Genomic DNA, 19,351 nt, shown 5'->3' on the forward strand with positions numbered 1-19,351 from the left:
AGGTAGTAATGTCGTGCTTAATGCAGGTGGGCTTCGGCCCACACTGCATGCCCCAGTCTGACTGGGGTTCTTTATAAGTGTACAGATGTAGTAAAAACTCCGTGTGCACCTACAGCATGGGTGGGTGCCAGGAAGCCACCGGCGGTACATAGAAATTTCCCATTGCATTGCCCAACACAGCTGAGGTAGTAATGTTGTGCTTAACCCTTTCCAATCCAATTTGTATATGGTTTTCCTAGGGGGCTTACTCTTTTTCTGCCGTTATACAACGGCGCTATATGCTGGCTAAAGCCAGTACTGCATGAGCTGACACGTAGGATAGGCTCCGACAGCAGAGAGGCTGGCAATATACAGTAAGAGAACCCCGACGGACGTCTACCAACAACGGAGCTGTACAGCCTTAAACCCTAATGTCTTCACAGGTCACACAGTGGACTGGAAAGGGTTAATGCAGGTGGGTTTCGGCCCACACTGCATGCCCCAGTCAGACTGGGTTTCTTTATAAGTGGAAACAGATGCATTTATAATTCCCTGTGGACCCACAGCATGGGTGGGTGCCAGGAAGCCACCGGCGGTACATAGAAATATCCCATTGCATTGACCAACACAGCTGAGGTAGTTATGTCGTGCGTAATACAGGTGGGCTTCGGCCCACACTGCATGCCCCAGTCAGACTGGGGTTCTTTAGAAGTGTACAGATGTATTAAAAACTCCGTGTGCACCTACAGCATGGGTGGCTCCCTGGAACCCACCGGCGGTACATAAAAATATCCCATTGCATTGCCCAACACAGCTGAGGTAGTAATGTCGTGCTTAATGCAGGTGGGCTTCGGCCCACACTGCATGCCCCAGTCAGACTGGGGTTCTTTACAAGTGGACACATGTAGGTTAAACTCCCTGTGGACCCACTGCCTGGGTGGGTGCCAGGAAGCCACCGGCGGTACATAGAAATATCCCATTGCATTGCCCAACACAGCTGAGGTAGTAATGTCGTGCGTAATACAGGTGGGCTTCGGCCCACACTGCATGCCCCAGTCAGACGGGTTCTTTAGAAGTGTACAGATGTATTAAAAACTCAGTGTGCACCTACAGCATGGGTGGCTCCCTGGAACCCACCGGCGGTACATAAAAATATCCCATTGCATTGCCCAACACAGCTGAGGTAACGTCAGCTGTAATGCAGGTGGGCTAAAAATTAATTTGATTACACTGTAGGCGAGGGCCCACAAAAATTGCTGTATCAACAGTACTAATGTACATCCCAAAAATTGGCCATGGCCAGCCAAGAGGGCAGGTGAAACCCATTAATCGCTTTGGTTAATGTGGCTTAAGTGGTAACTAGGCCTGGAGGCAGCCCAGTGTAACGAAAAATTGGTTCAAGTTAAAGTTCCAATGCTTTTAAGCGCATTGAAACTTATAAAAATTGTTCAGAAAAATTATTTGACTGAGCCTTGTGGCCCTAAGAAAAATTGCCCGTTCAGCGTGATTACGTGAGGTTTCAGGAGGAGGAGCAGGAGGAGGAGGAGGAGGAATATTAGACACAGATTGATGAAGCAGAAATGTCCCCGTTTTGGATGGTGAGAGAGAACGTAGCTTCCATCCGCGGGTGCAGCCTACGTATTGCTTACGTATCGCTGCTGTCCGCTGGTGGAGAACAGAAGTCTGGGGAAATCCAGCCTTTGTTCATCTTGATGAGTGTTAGCCTGTCGGCACTGTCGGTTGACAAGCGGCTACGCTTATCTGTGATGATTCCCCCAGCCGCACTAAACACCCTCTCCGACAAGACGCTAGCCGCAGGACAAGCAAGCACCTCCAGGGCATACAGCGCGAGTTCAGGCCACGTGTCCAGCTTCGACACCCAGTAGTTGTAGGGGGCAGAGGCGTCACCAAGGATGGTCGTGCGATCCGCTACGTACTCCCTCACCATCCTTTTACAGTGCTCCCGCCGACTCAGCCGTGACTGGGGAGCGGTGACACAGTCTTGGTGGGGAGCCATAAAGCTGGCCAGGCCCTTAAAGACTGTTGCACTGCCTGGGATGTACATGCTGCTCGATCTACGCACATCCCCTGCTACCTTGCCCTCGGTACTGCGCCTTCTGCCACTAGCGCTGTCGGCTGGGAATTTTACCATCAGCTTGTCCGCAAGGGTCCTGTGGTATAGCAACACTCTCGAACCCCTTTCCTCTTCGGGAATCAGAGTGGGCAGGTTCTCCTTATACCGTGGATCGAGCAGTGTGTACACCCAGTAATCCGTCGTGGCCAGAATGCGTGCAACGCGAGGGTCACGAGAAAGGCATCCTAACATGAAGTCAGCCATGTGTGCCAGGGTACCTGTACGCAACACATGGCTGTCTTCACTAGAAAGATCACTTTCAGGATCCTCCTCCTCCTCCTCCTCCTCCTCAGGCCATACACGCTGAAAGGATGACAGGCAATCAGCCGGTGTACCGTCAGCAGCGGCCCAAGCTGTCTCTTCCCCCTCCTCCTCATCCTCCTCATGCTCCTCCTCCTCCTCCTGTACGCGCTGAGAAATAGACAGGAGGGTGCCCTGACTATCCAGCGGCATACTGTCTTCCCCCGCCCCCGTTTCCGAGCGCAAAGCAGCTGCCTTTATGGTTTGCAGGGAATTTCTCAAGATGCATAGCAGAGGAATGGTGACGCTAATGATTGTAGCATCGCCGCTCACCACCTGGGTAGACTCCTCAAAATTACCAAGGACATGGCAGATGTCTGCCAACCAGGCCCACTCTTCTGAAAGGAATTGAGGAGGCTGACTCCCACTGCGCCGCCCATGTTGGAGTTGGTATTCGACTATAGCTCTACGTTGTTCATAGAGCCTGGCCAACATGTGGAGCGTAGAGTTCCACCGTGTGGGCACGTCGCACAGCAGTCGGTGCACTGGCAGCTTAAAGTGATGTTGCAGGGTGCGCAGGGTGGCAGCGTCCGTGTGGGACTTGCGGAAATGTGCGCAGAGCCGGCGCGCCTTTACGAGCAGGTCTGACAAGCGTGGGTAGCTTTTCAGAAACCGCTGAACCACCAAATTAAAGACGTGGGCCAGGCATGGCACGTGCGTGAGGCTGCCGAGCTGCAGAGCCGCCACCAGGTTACGGCCGTTGTCACACACGACCATGCCCGGTTGGAGGCTCAGCGGCGCAAGCCAGCGGTCGGTCTGCTGTGTCAGACCCTGCAGCAGTTCGTGGGCCGTGTGCCTCTTATCGCCTAAGCTGAGTAGTTTCAGCACGGCCTGCTGACGCTTGCCCACCGCTGTGCTGCCACACCGCGCGACACCGACTGCTGGCGACATGCTGCTGCTAACACATCTTGATTGTGAGACAGAGGAGGAGGAGGAGGAGGAGGGTGCTTTAGTGGAGGAAGCATACACCTCCGCAGATACCACCACCGAGCTGGGGCCCGCAATTCTGGGGGTGGGTAGGACGTGAGCGGTCCCAGGCTCTGACTCTGTCCCAGCCTCCACTAAATTCACCCAATGTGCCGTCAGGGAGATGTAGTGGCCCTGCCCGCCTGTGCTTGTCCACGTGTCCGTTGTTAAGTGGACCTTGGCAGTAACCGCGTTGGTGAGGGCGCGTACAATGTTGCGGGAGACGTGGTCGTGCAGGGCTGGGACGGCACATCGGGAAAAGTAGTGGCGACTGGGAACTGAGTAGCGCGGGGCCGCCGCCTCCATGATACTTTTGAAGGACTCCGTTTCCACAACCCTATACGGCAGCATCTCAAGGCTGATGAATTTTGCGATGCGGACGGTTAACGTTTGAGCGTGCGGGTGCGTGGCGGCGTACTTGCGCTTGCGCTCCAACAGTTGCGCTAGCGACGGCTGGACTGTGCGGTGCGAGACATTGGTGGATGGGGCCGAGGACAGCGGAGGTGAGGGTGTGGGTGCAGGCCATGAGACGGTCGTGCCTGTGTCCTGAGAGGGGGGTTGCATCTCAGTGGCAGGTTGGGGCACAGGGGGAGAGGCAGGGGTGCAAACCGGAGGCGCTGAACGGCCTTCGTCCCACCTTGCGGGGTGCTTGGCCATCATATGTCTGCGCATGGTGGTGGTGGTGAGGCTGTTGGTGTTGGCTCCCCGGCTGAGCTTTGCGCGACAAAGGTTGCACACCACAGTTCGTCGGTCGTCAGGCGTCTCTGTGAAAAACTGCCAGACCTTAGAGCACCTCGGCCTCTGCAGGGTGGCATGGCGCGAGGGGGCGCTTTGGGAAACACTTGGTGGATTATTCGGTCTGGCCCTGCCTCTACCCCTGGCCACCGCACTGCCTCTTGCAACCTGCCCTGCTGATGCCCTTGACTCCCCCTCTGAAGACCTGTCCTCCTGAGTAAGCGTTGCACACCAGGTGGGGTCAGTCACCTCATCGTCCTGCTGCTCTTCCTCCGAATCCTCTGTGCGCTGCTCCCTCGGACTTACTGCCCTTACTACTACCTCACTGCAAGACAACTGTGTCTGATCGTCATCGTCCTCCTCACCCACAGAAAGTTGTTGAGACAGTTGGCGGAAGTCCCCAGCCTCATCCCCCGGACCCCGGGAACTTTCGAATGGTTGGGCATCAGTGACTATAAACTCCTCTGGTGGGAGAGGAACCGCTGCTGCCCAATCTGAGCAGGGGCCCGAGAACAGTTCCTGGGAGTGTTCCCGCTCCTGAGCAGGTGTCATTGTAGTGGAGTGAGGAGGCTGGGAGGAAGGAGGAGCAGCAGACAGAGGATTCGGATTTGCAGCAGTGGACGGCGCAGAACTGCGTGTTGACGATAGGTTGCTCGAAGCACTTTCTGCCATCCAGGACAGGACCTGCTCACACTGCTCATTTTCTAATAACCGTCTCCCGCGTGGACCCATTAATTGGGCGATGAATGTGGGGACGCCAGAAACGTGCCTCTCTCCTAATCGCGCAGCAGTCGGCTGCGACACACCGGGATCAGGAGCTCGGCCTGTGCCCACACCCTGACTTGGCCCTCCGCGTCCTCGGCCGCGTCCACGTCCTCTAGGCCTACCCCTACCCCTCAGCATGCTGTATTACCAGTGATTTGATTTCACATGCAGGAAATAAATTGGCGCAAGACTGCAGGCCAAATATAATTTTTTCCCTTTTTGGAAAACGAAAGGCCCCACTGCCTCTAGTGAATGAATAATCTAAGTTTAATAACTGTGCTGTGTCCCTGCTAATGTGTCACAGAACGTGAGGGTAGCAGAGTTATTATAACTCTGGCAGAGCAGGTATTTTTTTCCCAATTAAGGAAAGCAAATGGCGAAGCCAGCAGTAAAGCGTAGCTGGGTGCGTCTGATTTAGCAATGTTGTTCACGCAGCTCACACGTGTCCACCGCCCTTAGGACGGACAGAGGCTGGACAAATAGATTTGTTTTCAGTTTTTTTCCACCAAAAGGCAGCACTGCGTATATTCAATGAACATGAGAAGTTTAATAACTGTGCTGTGTCCCTGCTTATGTGTCACAGAACGTGAGGGTAGCAGAGTTATTATAACTCTGGCAGAGCAGGTATTTTTTTCCCAATTAAGGAAAGCAAATGGCAAAGCCAGCAGTAAAGCGTAGCTGGGTGCGTCTGATTTAGCAATGTTGTTCACGCAGCTCACACGTGTCCACCGCCCTTAGGACGGACAGAGGCTGGACAAATAGATTTGTTTTCAGTTTTTTTCCACCAAAAGGCAGCACTGCGTATATTCAATGAACATGAGAAGTTGAATAACTGTGCTGTGTCCCTGCTTATGTGTCACAGAACGTGAGGGTAGCAGAGTTATTATAACTCTGGCAGAGCAGGTATTTTTTTCCCAATTAAGGAAAGCAAATGGCAAAGCCAGCAGTAAAGCGTAGCTGGGTGCGTCTGATTTAGCAATGTTGTTCACGCAGCTCACACGTGTCCACAGCCCTTAGGACGGACAGAGGCTGGACAAATAGATTTGTTTTCAGTTTTTTTCCACCAAAAGGCAGCACTGCGTATATTCAATGAACATGAGAAGTTTAATAACTGTGCTGTGTCCCTGCTTATGTGTCACAGAACGTGAGGGTAGCAGAGTTATTATAACTCTGGCAGAGCAGGTATTTTTTTCCCAATTAAGGAAAGCAAATGGCAAAGCCAGCAGTAAAGCGTAGCTGGGTGCGTCTGATTTAGCAATGTTGTTCACGCAGCTCACACGTGTCCACCGCCCTTAGGACGGACAGAGGCTGGACAAATAGATTTGTTTTCAGTTTTTTTCCACCAAAAGGCAGCACTGCGTATATTCAATGAACATGAGAAGTTTAATAACTGTGCTGTTTCCCTGCTTATGTGTCACAGAACGTGAGGGTAGCAGAGTTATTATAACTCTGGCAGAGCAGGTATTTTTTTCCCAATTAAGGAAAGCAAATGGCAAAGCCAGCAGTAAAGCGTAGCTGGGTGCGTCTGATTTAGCAATGTTGTTCACGCAGCTCACACGTGTCCACAGCCCTTAGGACGGACAGAGGCTGGACAAATAGATTTGTTTTCAGTTTTTTTCCACCAAAAGGCAGCACTGCGTATATTCAATGAACATGAGAAGTTTAATAACTGTGCTGTGTCCCTGCTTATGTGTCACAGAACGTGAGGGTAGCAGAGTTATTATAACTCTGGCAGAGCAGGTATTTTTTTCCCAATTAAGGAAAGCAAATGGCAAAGCCAGCAGTAAAGCGTAGCTGGGTGCGTCTGATTTAGCAATGTTGTTCACGCAGCTCACACGTGTCCACAGCCCTTAGGACGGACAGAGGCTGGACAAATAGATTTGTTTTCCGTTTTTTTGCACCAAAAGGCAGCACTGCGTATATTCTATGAACATGAGAAGTTTAATAACTGTGCTGTTTTCCTGCTAATGTGTCACAGAACGTGAGGGTAGCAGAGTTATTAACTGTGGCAGAGCAGGTATTTTTTTTCCCAATTAAGGAAAGCAAATGGCGAAGCCAGGAGTAAAACGTAGCTGGGTGCGTCTGATTTTTACAGGTTGCAGACGCAGCCGACACGTGTCCACCGGCGTTAGGACGGACAGAGGCAGGACAAATAGAATTATTTTCACTTGTTTTACAAGCAAAAGGCCGCACTGCGTATATTCTATGAATAATAACTGTGTTGTGGCCCTGCCTATACAATTCTTTCCCTGCAGTATCAATGGAGGGTGGAATGCTCTGCAGAGGCGATTTTGAGAAGCCAAAAAAAAAATGCAGCACAGCTAACAGCAGCCTGGACTGTACTGCACACGGATAAATATGGCCCTAGAAAGGACCGTTGAGGTTCTTGAAGGCTACACTCACTCCTAACACTCTCCCTGCCTATGCAGCACTTCTGTCCCTAATGCCAGGTGCAACGCTCTGCAGAGCCGATTTTGAGGAAAAAAAAATGGCACTGCTAACAGCAGCCAACACACAGCTATCAGTGGCCCTAATAAGGACCTTTGGGGGGTCTTGAAGCCTACACTAACTACCAATTCTTTCCCTACAGCAGCTCCGGTACAAACAGCACTGTCCCTCATCTAACTCACCAGGCATCTGAGGCGAGCCGCGGGAGGGGCCGACTTTTATGTTCGGGTGACACCTGATCTTCCCAGCCACTCACAGCAGGGGGGTGGTATAGGGCTTGAACGTCACAGGGGGAAGTTGTAATGCCTTCCCTGTCTTTCAATTGGCCAGAAAAGCGCGCAAACGTCTCAGGGAAGTAAGTGAAAGTAACCAGAACACCGCATGGTGTTCGTTACGAATAACGAACATCCCGAACACCCTAATATTCGCACGAATATCAAGCTCGGAAGAACACGTTCGCTCATCTCTAGTTATAACTTACTGTCCAGTTGTTGTTAGAAGGGGACACATGGCCCCAAAATGTGTCATGCTCTGGCTATAGAGAATAAAGCCATCTTTTTCATTGATCACTTCCTTTCTGAGTTCTTTGGTTTGTGCCAGAACCCAATTTTGTTCTGCACACCTTCCATGGGCATTCTACTTGTTGTCTCAATGGGAACCATTGGTACTGACCTCAACGAATTACTTTTAAGGTTGAAGCAGTGATCCAACATTGGACTCAATCATCTACATTATGTAGAAGGATGTAATGTACTTTTGGATCCTTCCATTGCTGATTCCCAACTGGCAACTTGTAAAACTTTAAAACATATTACTTGTTGTAGTTTAATCATAGTTTCTAAGAGATCATAACTACTCATATACAGTATAGAGAAACTGCAATTAAAAACTGGCATTAAGTGGGTTTCTTCTCTTCTTCCTCCATCCCATCCTTTTCCTCCTCCTTCTATACATCCTCCTTATTCTCCTCTGTATTATTATTTTGTTTTTAATATTATCATAGTCATTATCACTACTGTTATCAATCAGAGAATCAATGATCACTATGACAGCTGTAATCACAGAACTTTATTAGCTAGCAAATTGCTTCTACAAATACCTTGTCATCCCCTATGTGTCTCTAATCTATTTATGTTCTTTCTATCTATCTATCTATCTATCTATCTATCTATCTATCTATCTATCTATCTATTATCTATCTATCTATCTATTATCTATCTATCTATCTATCTATCTATCTATCTATCTATCTATTATCTATCTATCTATCTATCTATCTATCTATCTATCTATCACTTATCTATCATCTATCTATCTATCTATCTATCTATCTATCTATCTATCTATCTAACTCTTATCTATCTATTCCTGCAGCTAACCTCAGCAGGGAGGAAGTAAAGGGCTACAGTAATTGAAGTTTTTTCCCACTCTGCCCCATATTAAAGTGAATGGAATGTGCAGCCCAGGAAGTGAATAAAGCAGTAAAACAGCACAGGGGACTATTTATTTTTATATTTTAGATTACAAGCTTGAATTTACATACTGATGGTGAATATCTTAGGAGGTTAAGGATAGGAAATTGAAAAAAGTAATACTAATTATATTAACAAGAAATACTAATAATAACCCACCAATAATTAACACAAAAATAAAATAATAATTGATTGTCTCTTTTGCTAATTAAAACCCAAAACATTTTTTAAAATGTATCACTTTTAGGAGTTCTCACTTTTATGCACAGATTATAGCAAAAGTTAACTTGACGTTTACTGTGTTATGATAACTTAACTACATTGTACTACAATACTGTAAATTGAGTCACAGTATTACAGTACTCAAGCCATGTCAAAGACTACAACATTTGTACATATTAAAAATTGCTTTTCAAGACATCTGAGATAGCTCTTAAGAGCTTCTTGTTAAACCTTAGTACTGAAAATGTCTAGTCATCCTTAAATTCCCAAATATAAAACAAATGTGTTACTAACTATGTGTTACTTACCTATATTTGTAATGGTTTGTGCTCCCTACATTCACTGCTACAGTAGAATTTCTACTTTATTGCTTTATTTATTTTAAAAATAAATTAAAATTAATATATTTTACTATTTCTATTCTATGGTTGACAGAGTTCTACAATGAATTGTCTACTGCATATAACATCATGCAATGATAAGAGGTTTACTTTTAAATGTTTTTATAAGATGTTTAGTCACACAATATGAGTACCTGGAATATGTGGGACTGCATGTAGTATCTATCCAGTATATTTCCTTTTGAGCCTGTAAATATTCTTGTGGAAGTGCAATTTCAATGTATTCAAGAAACAAGAGAGTACATTGTTTCTATCTATAACATCCTTCATCGATTCATCACCCAGTGGGGCACTTTGCAAAGAGTCACACTCTCTGCAGTTTAAACAGGTTAATCGAGTTTAACCTGCCACTGTCGCACCTGGTGAGAGTAAGGAAATTAGACAATCCGTCATCACTGTTCAAGTAAAAATCCAATACTGTATCCCATCCTAGAACTGTACTGATAGAACATTACTCTTATATGGCAGTCTGGTGGTGTTAATGATGGGTGTTTATTAAATTGTAAGCAAGCCATTTCTGGAATTTTTAAGAACTGTGTTTGATTTTACTATATTCTTCGCTTTGATAGATCTTTCTGGTTCTTTTAAGAGTAATGCCGATAATGGACATTTCTCTTCCACTTTAGCCTGAGACACATTGGAAACAAAAGTTCACATTACACATTCATATTGTCATATCTTCCATGTTTTACTTAAAACTGCTGATTCACAAGAAGAGAACCCAGACTAATAGTTGCTGTGGGGAAATGTGGAACTTCTATCTATCTATCTATCTATCTATCTATCTATCTATCTATCTATCTATCTATCTATCTAATATTTCACCTTTTGAACCAAAATAGGTTGTATAAAGGTGATATCCACTTTTATTTTATTATGAAGAATGGTGTTCAGTGCAGATAAGCATATCTTAAAGGAGTTGCTTCACCTAAAAGAAGTTATCTTCTGTCCTTAAAGTCCGACAACTAGGAGCCTCAGTGATCATGAGAAAAGAGTCACATGGGCCCTTTATTGAATGAATGAAGAGGCAGTTGACATTGATATCTGCCACCCTATTCACTTTTGTGGGACTTCTAGAGATAGCCAAGTTCAAGCATGTGTACTTGGAGTGCTCAAATGTTACCACAGTTCCCTTCATGCAGAGATCTTCAGGACCCTTGTTCTCATAATCAGTGAAGCTCCTATTGGTCAGACCCCCACCGATCTGATAGTTATCCCCTATATTGTGGAATAGAGATTACCCATTTTGGTGGGACAACCCCTTCATCACCACGGACCCACCACTTGGGACCCACTTGGGATCAGCTTATCACCCAGCCCATTGTCAGTGTGGCGGGCCAGATTGTGTCACTGGAGGTGAAGGTATCATAGAGGGCTTCACTTCCATATAAATCAATAGGAACACTGCCTCCTGTTACACTTCTACTTCCAACCCTGATGTCGAAGCAGGAAGTGCCAGAAGTGTAATAGGATTCTTCGGCTCCAAATGATTCTAATGAGAGTGAAGCCCTCCATGACACTTTTGCTTCCAACCCGATGATGGTCTCTGGCCCGCTGTACTGACAGCGGGTATCCTGAGCGGTGGGTCTGCGGTGATCAACTATTGATAATCTACTCTGAGGACATCAATAGTATTTGCCTGAAAACTCCTTAGATCTGAATTCCAGACATAAACATAGACAAGAGTGGAACTGCTCCTTTAAAAAAAAGAAAAAAGTTTTTATAATTGTGAATCCCCTCTTAAATATTCTATTCCCTATTGATTCTTCAAAATGCAAATTACCTTGATTTGATGAGGTTTTCAACCCAGGAGAATTCTACTATGTGAGATGTTTCACATTCTTTATTTTTAAATTCCTTAAATAGATTTTAAGGGTTGTTGTTAGTTTATGTTTCCAAATACTATGTCCATTAACATTTTACTTTCATGAATGTTACAAGTTCCTTCCCATTAAAATGACTTTACAAGAGTTTTAGTCCATGTTAATATTTAAATGGTTTTCCAAAGTTACAAGTCTATATAACACAAGGAATAGTTTAAGGGAAGTATTCTAATGCTTCTCTGCTGGCAATATAGTTTAATTACAGATTTGATGTATCTCCTTGTATACACCATTAAGCAACAATATTTATACCACTGAAACATAATGAAATAATCTCCATCAGGGTGCCTGGTGGAACTGTGTGGAATCTCCAGATATTGTGGAGGGAAGACAATTATTCTTTATTTATACACTTATTTAAGAGACTCCGAATGTGGATCATGGTTGAGATAGTTGCATGTGTTCTATCTTTTTATATTGTCTTAATAACGTTTTTATAATGTTTCAGTAAAGGAGAAGCCTCTGGAAGTTATCTTATTTTTTCTTTAATTATTTCAGATATTGATTTTTTTTCTTTAGTGTAGAACTTCAATTTGCAGTATATAGTCTTGGGTAGATTTAGTTTTGAGTAAAGTCTTAATACTGTACAAATACATTTTCACTAAAGAATAAAACAGAATATCAGCGTTTTAAACCGCACGCTAATGGATGTCAGTATTTAGACTGGTGTTTTCTTTAAAGGGAACCTAACACCAATATAGGGTAACACTGCATTGGGATATCTGTATGATATTATATACATCTAGAGAGTACATTTTATAAAATAAAAAATATACTTTTGCCCTCATCGTAAGGGCCCAGTCTAACGAGCGTTTTTTTCACACATGAATAGGTGCATGAAAAAAAATGCAGAACGCGTGTATAAAAACTTGTGACCGAAGCGTCAGATGCATTTTTAATTTGGAGTTTTTGTGCAGTCACATGATAGTAATAATAATAATAATAATAATAATAATCTTTATTTGTATAGCGCCAACATATTCCGCAGCGCTTACATAGACAGGGGGAATACAGAAAGACAAAAGTACAAAAAATTACAGAACCACGGTTACAATCGTAATCAGTTGATGGAAACAATAGGGGTGCGGGTCCTGCTCCAACGAGCTTACATACTACAAGTAATGGGGGGATACAGAAGGTAAAGGGCTGGAGATGTGCACGGTATGGCGGGGTGGAGAGTGAGGGATTCTATACACAAACAATGGTCAGATGTTTGGCCGTGTGACGGCAGAATTGGTATGACTGCAGGAGCGGTTTATGACAGCTAGCAGGGATTGCAGTCAATAGGTCAGGGAGCATGTTATCAGGCAGCGTATAGAGGAGTTTGTTTAGGGTATGCGGTATGCCTCCCTGAAAAGGTGCGTTTTTAGAGCACGCCTGAAGTTTTTCGAGTCCTGGATTGCCCGGGTATCCTTTGGTAATGCGTTCCAGAGGGCTGGTGCTGCTCTGGAGAAGTCTTGGAGGCGGGAGTGAGAAGTTCGAATTAGAGGGGTGTGCAGTCTAGTTTCGTTTGCCGAGCGGAGAGCCCGGGCTGGGTGATGGATTGAGATGAGGGAGGCAATATAGGGGGGCGCTGCACTGTGGAGGGCTTTGTGGATTAGGGTAGTAAGTTTGAATTGAATTCTGTATTTAACAGGCAGCCAGTGCAGTGACTGGCACAGGGCAGAGGCGTCCGAGTAGCGGCTGGACAGGAATATCAGCCGGGCTGCGGCATTCAGGATGGATTGGAGAGGGTAGAGTCTGGTGCAGGGGAGCCCGATCAGCAACGAGTTGCAATAATCGAGTCGTGAGTGGATGAGGGCAACAACAAGTGTTTTCAGCGTGTCTATGGTGAGAAAAGAGCGGATTCTTGCGATATTCTTGAGGTGCAGCTGACATGTTCGGGCGAGAGATTGGATGTAGGGGGTAAATGAGAGATCGGAGTCGAATATGACCCAAAGGCAGCGGGCATGCTGTTTGGGAGTTATGGTGGTGCCACACACTGAGATGGAAATGTCAGGATGAGGTCGGTTTGTGGAGGGTGGAAATACCAGTAAGTCAGTTTTAGAGAGGTTTAGTTTTAGGTAGAGAGAGGACATGGTGTTAGAGACAGCGGAAAGACAGTTAGTGATGTTTAGGAGGAAAGGTGCAGAGATGTCACGGGAAGAGGTGTATAACTGGGTGTCATCAGCATAGAGGTGGTAATGGAGGCCAAATCTCCTGATGGTTTGTCCAATAGGGGCTGTGTAAATAGAGAAAAGGAGGGGGCCAAGGACTGAGCCTTGGGGGACCCCAACAGCAAGGGGAAGAGGAGGGGAGGTAGAGCCAGCAAAGGAGACACTGAAGTAGCGGTCAGATAGGTAGGAGGAGAACCAGGAGAGAGCAGTGTCCTTTAGGCCGATGGAGCGAAGCATACTGAGGAGGAGTTTATGGTCGACAGTGTCAAATGCTGCGGAGAGGTCGAGGAGGATCAGTAGGGAATAGTCGCCCCTCGATTTGGCTGTCAGTAGGTCGTTTGATACCCTTGTAAGGGCAGTTTCTGTAGAGTGTTGGGGTCGGAAGCCAGACTGTAGGGGGTCGAGGAGAGAGTTCTCTGATAGATAGCTTACAAGGCGGGAGTAAACCAGCCGTTCAAGTAGTTTGGAGATAAAGGGGAGGTTTGAGATGGGTCGGTAATTGGCAACGTCAGTCGCGTCAAGAGTCGGCTTCTTTAGCAGTGGGGATATGATGGCGTGTTTGAAAGAAGAGGGAAAGATGCCAGAGGTCAGAGAGAGGTTGAATATAGTGGTGAGATGGGAGATGACCACTGGGGAGAGGGGTCGGAGGAGGTGTGAGGGGAGAGGGTCGCTAGCGCAGGTGGCGGGACGAGCAGAGAAGAGCAGTTTGGAGACTTCTTCCTCTGTCGCTGGTCTGAGTACAGACAGTGAGCAGGAGCTAGATGCAGTGCTGACAAGACTAGGGTCAGGGCTAGTCTGGGATTGGGACGTTATTTCCTGACGGATGTCATCAATTTTCTTTTTGAAATAGGCAGCCAGCTCTACAGCACTGAGATCCGTCACAGGGGGCTGCGGTTTAGGGCCGAGAAGGGAGTGAAAAGTATCAAAGAGCCGTTTAGGGTTGTGGGATAATGAGGAGACGAGAGAGGTGAAATAGACTTGTTTGGCGTGATGGAGGGCAAGGTTGTAGGTTCTGAGCATGAATTTGTAGTGGAGAAAGTCTGCGGATGTTTGCGACTTCCTCCACAGCCGTTCAGCACTTCTAGAGCACCGCCGGATGAAGCGCGTTTGAGGCGTGAGCCAGGGTTGCCGTGGTCTACATCGGATGGCTTGGATCCTGGGGGGAGCCGCTTCATCCAGGACGTGTTTGAGAGCGGTGTTGTAGCGATCGGCAGCCAGGTTGGGGCAGGAGAGGAGAGAGATAGGGGCCACAGAGGACTGTAGGGACTCAGCAAAATCTTGGGTGTGTATGGCCTCAAAGTTCCTATAGGTACGGTAGGTAGGTGGGTGTGGAGAGATGTTAGGGAGCGTGACAGAGAAAGAGAGGATGTTATGATCTGAGAGCGGGAGAGGGGAGTTTGTGAAGTTGGAAGCAGAGCAGAGACGGAGGAAGACCAGATCCAGAGTGTTGCCATCCCTGTGAGTGGGAGAGGCTGAGAGTTGAGAGAGACCAAGGGAGGAGGTGAGCGAAAGAAGCTTAGAGGCAGATGGGGTCATTAGTGGGGATGTTAAAATCGCCTAAGATGAGGGTTGGGATTTCGCAGGATAGGAAATGGGGGAGCCTAGTAAAATTTGCACATAAATAGTGTGGCCCCATTGATGCATTGACCACTGCATCAGGGAATTCCTTGGATGTGAAACTCCTGGATGCTGTCACATCCAGGGGCTTTACCTTGTTGTCAATGGAAGAACATCATGCTCCTCTGCCACTGCTGTGACAGCTGTGGCAGAGGAGCGCAATGCTATCCCATCAATGGGGCCGTTTCCTGCCACCCCATTAAAAGCAATGGGATGAAGGCAACCCCCGCAGGGATTTTCAGGGGGGAGGGGGGGGCTTGACATGTAAGCCCTACCCTGAAAATAACTCTTAGCTACAGGGCAAAAAAAATAAATAATAATAATATATCTCCTAGAAGCGCTGTCTGAGTCAGGTGCGTCTTCTCCCCTGTTCTTAATTTCTTCTGGCTGGGGATTGAAAATTCCACACCTCCTGGAAGCGCTGCTTCTGATTGGCTGAGCGCTTTGACCAGTCACAGCCGTTCCATGAAGGCATTGTCATGCGAAGTGAAAAATGCTGTCCTATCTTTTGCATGTGCAAATTTTTAGCCCTTGTAAAAAATGGACATGTGACCATTTTCACTGGAAAGCATTGGTTCTAATAGAGATGTTTTTTTAAACGAACCAAAACATGCATGAAAAAAACCCTTGTGTGACTGAGCCCTAATAATGCGATCTTTGCATACTATAGCTATGGGGGGTAGCCATCTTGCTATGAGGTGTGAACATCAGTTGTAGAGAATTGCTTTACAGTAGGCATTTTTATATAAGAAAACCAATTATTAAAGCAACTAATTGACTTTAACGGGGGAATGTAGTGTGCATGCTTTTTGACATGCCCAAAGATTACTTTGCTGTGACAGAGGGATGGAAGAGGAGCTGAACTACCCCAATTATTATATTTTGTCAATAGTTCAGGATATCAGGATAGCCGCTATACTACGTGGTGTAAGCATTAGCCGACATCTATATGTAAGAAAACAAATTTATACAACAACCTATTGACTTCAATGGGAAAGTGTAGCGAGCATGCTCTACAACATATCCATAAGTCACTTTATAGTGGGGGAATGAGCATGAAGAACTGAGATGTCACTAATACTATCTATTTGTAATAATTATGAGGGCAATGGGGGAAGCCATCTGGCTATGAAGTGTGAAGATCAGTTACAGAGAACTGCTTTACAGTACACATCTGACTATAAGAAAACCAATTAATTAAAGAACTTATTGACTTCAATGGGAGAATGTAGTGAGCATGCTTTTTTAAATCTACAGAGGTCACTTAGCAGTAAGTAGGAGGAAAAGTTGAGCTGCTCCCATTGTTACTGTATTCATTGTCAATAATATGATCCTTTTTTATCTGCTTCCAGTTTGATACTCCAATGTAGGCAGACCATACATCTGCTATAGGTCCTACCGCTGACTCACCTCCTCATTACCCAAAACGTTCAGCCAGCAGAACTTACAGAACTGCTGCTTCAGACAGAGCTCTCGGTCAGTGCAAAGGTTGCTCCTCCACCTCCTTCTGTGCTATTATTGTAGTACTGCTGGGAGAGGAAGAGGAAGAGCCTGTACTGACAGAGAGAAACATCGCCAGCAGCCATGCTGTAAGTTCCTGAAACTGTTGTGCTGCTGTCCAGATGTTCAATGGAAGGTGAGACACAGAAGGAGGATGCTAGAACCTCAAGAGACCACAAAGTGGACTCTATAATCTTTTAGAGTCACTGAAAAGGGACCCTAGTACCTTTTTGGGGCCATTACCATTACCATATGGGGTCACAGAGAGGGAGAAACTAATACCTTGTGGGGCCATTAATTGGGGACACCAGTACCTTGTAGGGTCACAGAGAAGAGACACTATAACTGTGTTGAGCCAGTATCTGATAATTAGACCTGAGCTTTTGTATCTAAACCTGCTGTATTATAGATATGCTATCCCTAATATATACACATATATATATATATATATATATATATATATATATATATATATATATATATAAAATTTTGGGGGGGGCCTAAATTTTGCTATGAAGCCCCATGACTTCTATAAACACCCCTGTTTCTACTGTTACCTCTCAGTATAGTCTTGCCCTCAGATGATTATTACCAACCCCTCCCACAGTATACACAATACTAGTAGAAAAGTGACAAGAAGTTTCTGCCAATCATGGAAGCTCAAATACCAAAATATGGCAGACATTTTTTTCATATACTAATATGCAAAATAAACCCTATAAAAAAACAACATTTTATAAGAAATATGTTTAAAGTAAAACCTTGAATTATACAGTTTCTCTGATACTAGATTTCTACTAAAGAGCTTTTATTAATAAAGTATGTTTATTTCTTTCCAGGCTGCGCCTTTCTTACATACTGTGAAAGAGAATCTGCCCTGAAAGCTCAGAGTGCTCTACATGAACAGAAGACCTTGCCCGGGGTAAGTTAGTCTACACTCTTACTTATACAGCAATTTTTCAACTTGATATGTTGCTGGCAATAAACTGAGTTGATAAAATCTGAATCATTAAGGTTGATGAATAGATATACAAATATAATACCATTCATGCGCATCCAGTGTTTGACATGGTTGAAAACATTGGTTTTAGAAGAGACAACATAAACATGATTGAAGATAATGCAGATTTTCACTTGGCAAATTTTACTAATCATGAAGATTTTTGGAAAATGTATTTGAGATCAAATCTGGTAATATTTGATTTTAGCTATTTGGTTCAACCATCATGAAAAGGATTTCTTCTAGACATTCTATATTGTTCTTTACCAAAACCTTTATTTTCATTACCTTTTGGCCTGTTAACCCACCTCGCTTGATGGAAACTGACCACTTTCGCCAGAAGACATCTACAAAGTTTGAAGGTGAACAAAACCCTAACTACACGGTCAACAGGAGTTTGATTTGTGCTCATAAAAGCTTAATCAAATATGGTCTAAAGTTAGGATAAATGATTAGTCGGAATGACAAGACAAGAATATAAAAATGTAAAACATATAATAAGTTAGAGTCTTTCAGGGGCATGAGTGGGGGAAGGATATTCTTTGAAGTGTGAGAAGATTCTACTCCATTACTTTGTCATAAGGAGTCTATAATAATTAGTCTAAGTGGAACTTATCCGAGGATTATCTTGTTTGACCAGAAAAGACTCCATCATCCAGAACGAATGTTACATTCTATGATATATCATGATTCATGTCAATGATTGTAGCAATGTCAACTTAAGAGGACCTTCTTCTTCATAAAAACATTTAGCTCTACAGAAGGAATATGATAGATTGACTCTATAAGATATTCATTCACATGTGGTTGCTCATATCTTCCAATTATCATTTGTCGTACTTACTTTGAAAATTACTGATATGGTATCGCTGCTTGATTAAAGTCACTTGTTACTGACATGGCATTAATTATCCAGTGTATGTTATTTAGTTGAAGTCATTAGAACCTTTCCTTTGATACTGTATAAAATGTGTACTTGGACTTGTAAAGAACGCAGACTAGATGCAGCTGCAGGATGTCCATGACATTAATAGGAGTGCCTTCACCAAATCTTCCTAATAGGCCCAACATAATTTCTTAACTAATTGCATTTTTAGGATTATCTTCATATCTTCTCTTAAAATGAGGACATTTCTGTTTAGAAAAATATATATATATTGACTCCTATGTTGACTAGTGCCTTACAGTGCATATCTAATATATGTTCATCAATTATTTTTGTGACCTACATTCTAACAAAATTTCTAAAGTTTGTGTTTTATTTTAAAAAGGCATGACTGGCACAATACAAAATATATATGCACTTTGAGCAATATGGATATATCAAAGCTTCTTTTGAGACCAAGCTGTTCATAGGGCATTGAATTACCAAGGGAATCAATTAGACAGAGACATCATACAGATCATCCAAACATTCACTGTAGTCAGTGTGACCTAGTTGTCAACTCATATCTCTATACAGTTGTATATCACTTTTCAAAGTGCTCTGTGTCCAAATCAGTGAGTGTATCTAGGTATTGGGGATATTCAACAAAATCTAGATTCTACAGCATCTTCCTATACCTAAAAGCCTTGCCTTAATGGTAAATTCAGATTGTTCAACGTATTCATCATATAGTAGCTGGATGTAGGTATACAGCTGATTAGTCATAGCAGTATTAATCCCGATAGGTAGTAGGTCTGTTGTGCTTCCAATAAAATAAAGACAGGAATTTTAAGAAAGAGGTGGCAATAGTAGGGGTACTGATTCACCATAAAAGAATTCCTCAGTAG

At 44.7% G+C, this 19,351-nt stretch overlaps 1 protein-coding gene across 8 annotated transcripts in view; it reads left to right on the top strand.

Annotated features, from left to right (window-relative positions):
- Positions 1-19,351, top strand: part of CELF4 (CUGBP Elav-like family member 4) — a 1,036,963-nt gene that overhangs the window by 192,930 nt on the left and 824,682 nt on the right. For all 8 annotated transcript variants that reach the window (XM_066602625.1, XM_066602629.1, XM_066602626.1 and 5 more), the window contains exon 2: positions 17,418-17,500. In XM_066602625.1, the coding sequence (XP_066458722.1) occupies positions 17,418-17,500 (83 nt within the window). The remainder of the gene's footprint in view (positions 1-17,417; positions 17,501-19,351) is intronic.

This window comes from Eleutherodactylus coqui, chromosome 5, assembly GCF_035609145.1.
Source record: "Eleutherodactylus coqui strain aEleCoq1 chromosome 5, aEleCoq1.hap1, whole genome shotgun sequence".
Classification (NCBI taxonomy): Eukaryota; Metazoa; Chordata; class Amphibia; order Anura; family Eleutherodactylidae; genus Eleutherodactylus; species Eleutherodactylus coqui.